General features: G+C 41.2%; 1 protein-coding gene across 2 annotated transcripts in view; it reads left to right on the forward strand.

The window, feature by feature from the left end:
- The window catches only part of LAMP2 (lysosomal associated membrane protein 2), a 33765-nt gene that overhangs the window by 20287 nt on the left and 6464 nt on the right, over positions 1-7014 (forward strand). The window contains exons 7-9 of one of the 2 annotated variants that reach the window (XM_040628462.1): positions 1490-1553; positions 2070-2234; positions 4965-7014. In XM_040628462.1, coding sequence (XP_040484396.1) covers positions 1490-1553; positions 2070-2234; positions 4965-5104 — 369 coding nt within the window. In that variant the 3' untranslated portion in view covers positions 5105-7014. The remainder of the gene's footprint in view (positions 1-1489; positions 1554-2069; positions 2235-4964) is intronic. The other variant, XM_040628453.1, reaches the window with a different exon arrangement.

Genomic DNA, 7014 nt, shown 5'->3' on the forward strand with positions numbered 1-7014 from the left:
CCCCCCCCCCCCGCCATGCAGAGGAACCTGCATATCCGGCTTTATGTCTCCTCCTTTCCCTTCTCAGGTCGCCCTGTGCAGGGTGCGGTCCGTGAGGTAGGAGAGCACAGTAGCTATCAGCGCGTCGCTCTGCAGCCAGACTTCCGGGGTTCAGATCCCACCTCACTGACCACTAACCCTACAGCCTTGGGGAGAATCACTTAACATCGCCATACTTTGAGCACCCCATCCCAGAATGGGGTGTTAGAATTATTCGGTGACACCTCACATGTAAAATTTTTTAAAGATTTTATTTAGTTATTTGACAGAGAGAGAGAAGTAGGCAGAAGGAGAGGGAGAAGCAGACTACCCACTGAGCAGAAAGCCTGACGCAGGGCTCGATCCCAGGGTCCTGGGATCGTGACCTGAGCCGAAGGGAGACGCTTAGCCGACTGAGCCACCCAGGTGCCCTCACATGTGAAGTTTTAAGAACATCGCTTGGTACTAAGTTTTCAAATTCTGGCGTACTTGTGATGGTGCTTATTTTCTGGCTACCTTTACTCATGCACTTGGCCTTCCCGGATACCCTTTCCTACTTATTTCCTAATTGAATTCGGCCCGGTTCAAATGGAGCATCCCTAAGCTTGTATCGATTTGCTTCTCCCCTACTTGGAAGTCATCTATCTTCTTTTAATTTTTATAATTTATCTCTGTCTTTTTTGCAATATGGTTATTTCTTTATGTATTTATCTTATCTTTGCTGGCAGATTGCAAACACGGTGGGGGCAGGATCCAAGCCCGGTTCATTTGGCTGGCTCCCTGGAGCACTGAGATATGTTGCCTTGTACATGCTAAGCACTAACATAATTAGAATGACTGGCTCATCAGATGCGTGCTTCACAGAGATAATAGTGGCGAAGGAAAGCTCCCAGCTGGAGAGGCTGCCAGGCAGGGAGGGAGCCCAGCTAAGAGACTGTCATGATCCAGGGGCACCTGGGTGGCTCAGTCGTTAAGCGTCCGCCTTCGGCTCAGGGCATGGCCCCAGGGTTCTGGGATCGAACCCTGCATAGTGCTCCTGCTCCGCTGGGAGCCTGCTTCTTCCTCTCCCACTCCCCCTGCTTGTGTTCGTCTCTCGCTGGCTGTCTCTCTGTCAAACAAATAAATAAAATCTTTAAAAAAAAGAGAGAGAGAGAGAGAGAGAGACTGTCATGATCCAGGCTAGAGAAGGCGGGGGCTCAGCAAGTGACGGGAGGAGTAAAATGAGGGATGAATGGTTGAGTGTCAAGCAACCACGTGACTATGCCCTTGGTCCAAAAATTGGAAACAAAATGCAGAAGAAAAAAGGATTCTGTCACATCTTACTTAGCTGCAGTTTATTCTGTTGGTCCGGGTCTAATCCATGGTTTTATCTTCTGGATAACAGTATTAGATTGCTTTTCATCTGTAGATATTAACTGTACCTGTGGACAGTTGTGATGTGTTGATTAACTGGAAGCTCTTTTTCTAACAGAAAAATGAAAACCGATTCTATCTGAAGGAAGTGAATGTCAGCATGTACTTGGTTAATGGCTCTGGTAAGCAAAGCATTGGCCTTGGGGAAGAGAGTGGGTTACTCTGACGGAATAGAAACCATAGTTGTTTTGTTACCAAATAGTGCCTTCTGTTTAATGGAACAGAAGAATCTATGTGAAAATTGTACCTTGACCACAACCAAACATCAGTCATTGAGAACCATAGTGTTTTATCTTTTCAGTCTCCCTCGTTTTCGAATAGGGTGGATAATAGTTAAGGATGTGACTGATTTTTAGACCACAGAAACATCTATAGAAAGATAGGAAACCTAGTGGTCTTAAGAATTGCTTTTTTTGGTAGACCCTGTACCCCAGGCTCCTATACTTCACTGAAAAGTTCTGAGGACTGTCCCATTTCTTACATTGATAGAATAAGAAGTTACTAACAGGGGCGCCTGGCTGGCTCAGTCGGTAGAACTTGCGACTCTTGATCTCCAGGTCGAGAGTTCGAGCCCCACGTTGGTTGTAGAGCCTACTTAAAAACAAAAAAAGTTCTTAACATGTTTGTTTTCTTTAAAGCTTTCAGCATTGCAAATAACAATCTGAGCTACTGGGATGCCCCCCTGGGAAGTTCTTATATGTGCAACAAAGAGCAGACTGTTTCCGTGTCTGGAGCATTTCAGATAAATACCTTTGAGCTAAGGGTTCAGCCTTTCAATGTGATGGAAGGAAAATATTCTACAGGTAAGAACCGAGCAAGTTTTATCAATAATTTATGTTCTTACGTTGACTAATAGTTGGCTTTTCCTTTGGCTCATGGAAATTTAAGCACTGAAATAGAGAGATACGAATTCACCTCTTGTGACTGTTGGAGAGTCCGCATAGCCTTGAGCAAGTTCTGCGAACTCCGTTATTTGGCCCATCATTTTGCTCAAAGTAGATTTTTGTGTGTGTGGATCTGAAACCCTTTGCAACCACGTTCTTAAAACCGTTGGAAGCTTTCAGTGAGCTTTACTTAAGGCATAGACACTCCCCGCTAGGTTTTAGTTTGTGGGAAGGATGGCAGGTTTGAGCATCTGGGATCTGTTTCTCTTGGGGCCATCTTCTCGTTGGAAATATTTTCATACACAGATAAAAGCAGTTTGGTCTTATTTTATTAAGACAGAGGAGTACGGTTAGGCCAAGCTTCAAATAGCAGGGACAGTGTTTTGGCCAGCCGAAGTGATCTGGAGTGTTTTAAAAGCATATGCTAGTGTGCACGAGGCTTTTTGGAGGATCCGCTGAGGGCTCGTGATGGTATTTATCAGATTTTTAAGGAAACCTTTTGTGGAGGGCTCATGGCAGTGTGTTTCTACAAATCTGAAAGGTGCATTTGGCATTACAAGATTAAAATATGCACGTAGGCCCAAAAAAGTCCATAAAATTCCTTAATTGACTTGTCCTTTTAAACTGATTACTTAAAATTGGGGGTTTGTGGATCACAGCTCTGCCGAGCAGAGCTATTCAAACCATGCACATCCTTTTTAATGATTAATTCTGGGGTTTAGAAGGAAATGTGGCAGCTGCATTTAAAAGCGAGCACGCCGTGAGCCGCCAGGATCTTCACAGTGGCACTGGATCGCCAGCCTGACTTGGTTAGGCCAGAATAAGTTGGGACCTTCCCCCTACCATTCTCGTGACTAGAGAGGTTAATTACACTTAGAAATTTTTCTCAAGAATTCTTTTTTCCCTTCGTCAGTTTTGCTTATGTACAATTAGTCTGATCCTTTCATAGTTTTATTTTTGAGTCTTTATCTAGCTCCCCTCCATTACCCGAGTTTTAGGTCCAGATTTGTAATTAGAATTGAAAATCCTTTGCAGCGTGATACCAGCTTGAGTCTGTTTATCTAGTCAGCTGTAATCGCGATGAGCTGCATTCTTTATCTCGAATTTGAAACTTCAGTTTTTATATATGTCGAATTAAAAATGGTGCCCAAAGGAATACGTAATATTTAATACTGGTAATGAGCATGTAATCTGTCCATGACCTTGGGTACCTGTAGATACAACGCACTGGTAAGACTTGACTATGCGGGAGGAGGAAGTAGACTTGCAGTCAGGTCAAAGATGTTGAGTGGATTTTACTGGATCAGACCACTGTCTGGAAATAGAAAAGCTAGCCCCCTGTGGGCTGCCAGCCCTGGCCAGATTAATTCGTGTAGTAAACACACGCAAATCAGTAAGAGGTCCCAGTTTCTTGACTTCTGTAGCCACGAAGATCATATGCTCTAGGTCGGGGGCTGTGCAGTTTGTTTGTCAGGCACGGACAGTGTTTTGGGTTTGGAGACCACATGGGCTCTGTCACCACTATTAGCTCTCCTGTCGTAGCACGAAAACAGCCATAGGCAATCAATAAATGAGTGTGGCTGGGTTCCAATAGAACTTTATTTATGGATACGGAGGTTTGAATTTCATATAACGCTCATGTGTCACAAAATTTCTTCTTTTGTTTTTTGGGGTTTTTTTGGCCATTTAAAAATGTGGAAAAGCCATTTTTAGCTCTTGGGCCAGGTTTGGCCTCCAGGCTATAGTTTGCTCTCAGCTCTGAAAGATTCCAGAGCCAGCATGGTTCTAAACCCATGATTAAACCTTTCTGATCTGTTCTCAGTTTCCCAAAAGATATCACTTTAGCACTAAGAGGCTGATCCGGCTATGTAGAGATGGGTTAGAATTAGCTCTCTTCATTTCTTTTCTTTTTTTCTTTTTTTTTTAATTATTTATTTATTTATTGGGGCACCTAGGTAGCTCAGTTGGTTAAGTATCTGCCTTCAGCTCAGGTCATGATCCTGGGATTGAGTCCCAGATTGGGCTCCCTGTGCAGCCGGGAGCCTGCTTCTCCCTCTCCTCCTCAGCTCGTGCTCTCTGTTGCTATCTCGGTCTCGGTCTTTTTTTTTTTTAAAAAGATTTTATTTATCTATCTATCTATCTTTCTGTTTATTTATTTATTTACGAGTGCTTGCACGTAAGCTGGGGGTGGAGTGGAGGGAGAGGGAGAGAATCTCAAGCAGACTCTGCTGAGCATGGAGCCTGATGCAGGGCTCGATCTCAGGACCCTGAGATCATAACCCGAGCCAAAACCAGGAGTTAGATGCTTAACCAACTGAGCCCCACCCAGGTGCCCCTCTTCACTCCTCTATTTTGGAAAGGACTTGGAATATGAAACACATACACATATGTGTGTGTTTACTCATAGATACAAATGAGTATGTATGTATTCATACATACGAATATACATACACAAAAGAAAAGTTTTAGGATTTTAATTCTAGAACAATCCATAATTTTCTGTAGTTTTATCATTAAAATATACCTGCCTTAATTACTTAAAGTTGATCTTGTAAGAGCATTTCTGACTTTTGAATCAACATCTTTTACTTTTGGACATTCATTTTTGATTATACTCATTATTTGTCACACACTTTTTCTCACCTACAGCCCAGGAGTGTTCGCTGGATGATGACACCATTCTAATACCAATTATAGTTGGTGCTGGTCTTTCAGGCTTGATTATCGTTATAGTGATTGCTTACCTAATTGGCAGAAGAAAAAGCTATGCCGGATATCAGACTCTGTAATACTAATCGATATGTGATCTCTGTTACAAAATAATAAAGCAAGTACAAGTCCCAACATGCAATACTGTTCAATTTCAGGTATATCTAGTTGCAGTTCTGATTTTAGAATGGATGGTGTGGGGGCTTTCAAACTTAATAAATAAAAACACCCTAAAAACTATAAACTACAAATTAGTCACATGATTTTGGTTTCCCCAACCATGGAATTTAAAACTGTTATTTCTACGGCAAAAAGCATGTGTAAAATCACCTGGATCATTGGTTCTATTTCTGTTATCTTGAATTAGTATTTCAGTGTTTTCGCTTTATGTATTCTGACTAGAAATACACAGTTTAGGAAAAACAGTTTTCAAAAAGAGTTTTTTTTTCCTGCATGTAGTCAAATTGAGACTGCACCCTACAGTGGATTTGTACTTGCTCCTTTGGTATTTTTTTGTGATTTTGTTTGCAGGTTAACTTAGCTACTTTGGCACTGCTGCATATTTGACCTATGAGAGAGATGCCGGTAGATTTGAACAGAGTCTAGTATTATGTTCGTAGCAATGAATGCTTTTCTAATGCCTTTTGAATATACTTGTATTTAACTTGGCTGTAATGACAAAAGGTATAAAAGCTGTATACATTTTGGAATAGGTGTTAATCTTGTTTAATCCTTTTTAAAAAAAAACAACAACTGGATTTTTCAGTCTTTAAAATGGCAAGACACAAGACTATTCCAACGGGCATTTCAATCCATTTTCTAGGCGCTTTAGAGATCATTGCTAGGCCGTGCCAATTTGAGGCATTAGTCGTTTGTACCTATAAATTGGCCTCCACATACACTGCTAGAATGAATGTAGTTTCTTTCTCTTTAGCTTTGCAGTATCCTTGTTGGCGGTAGTGTGTTATGTTCTTTTCTTGTGTTTTTTTTCTTTTTCTTTCCTTTCCTTTCTCTTCCTTTTCTCTCCTTTCCTTTTCTCTTTCTTAAAGAAGAAATGCCAGAATGTCCTAAACCCAGATAAAGAAGCGCACTTACGCTTAGCAAGTAACTTGCACCTAACCCAAAAGTCTTGGTCTTCTCTTAGTCCATTAAAAGGTTGTTCTTTGTTTCCAGCTTGCATTGGTATTTACAACACTTACTAATTTGGCTTTCACATTCAAATGGTTCTGTGCTAATCAAAACTTAACGTTATTATTGTTCATTATGGTAGAATCATTATTAATTCATGTGCTTCGTGTTCGGTTTTGTGCTCTGGGGAAATGCACCAATTGTCCATTTACCGTGCAGCACCTGATGTTTATAGGACAAAGCAAAACATTTCAGCTTGATAGTTAACACATCAAGTATTTCTTGCTGCTTCCAGGAGGTCGCTCTCTCTCTCTCTCTCTCTCTCTTTTTTTTTTTTTTGGTATTGGAATGGCTGAGTAAATATTAAAGAGTTGTTAATATGCAGCTGCATATGGAAGATTGTTGTGTTTTTGGGGTGGGAGATGATGTGCCCCCATCGTCACTAGAGAATGGGACATCTGGGTTCCAGACATTACTGATGTTGAATTAATTGGGTAGTCTATCTCTACACACCTCACACACACAGGCAGTCGCATGTTAGCATGTGTGTGTCTCTAAGTATCTTTCGAGTTCTATTGGAGTGGTAAATATTTCCTCCCACTGAAATTTGCTCTCTGCTTAGAGTAGCGTGAAATTCTTACTGGCTCAAAATCCGATTCCTGACCCGCCCTTCCCTTAGAGCTACATTGAGCTGCATTGCCAGCTTAAGGCACTTTTTGAGGACTAAATATAAATCTGATTTTTAAAACTTATTTTTTACTTAAATAATGTTCTAGTGTAGGATTGATGAATGGATAATGCTTATAAGAAAATGGACGTTAGTTCTCATGAGTCGAAACAAAGCAGCTTTTTTTTTTTTTTT

Source organism: Ursus maritimus, assembly GCF_017311325.1.
Source record: "Ursus maritimus isolate PB19 chromosome X unlocalized genomic scaffold, ASM1731132v1 scaffold_X1, whole genome shotgun sequence".
Classification (NCBI taxonomy): Eukaryota; Metazoa; Chordata; class Mammalia; order Carnivora; family Ursidae; genus Ursus; species Ursus maritimus.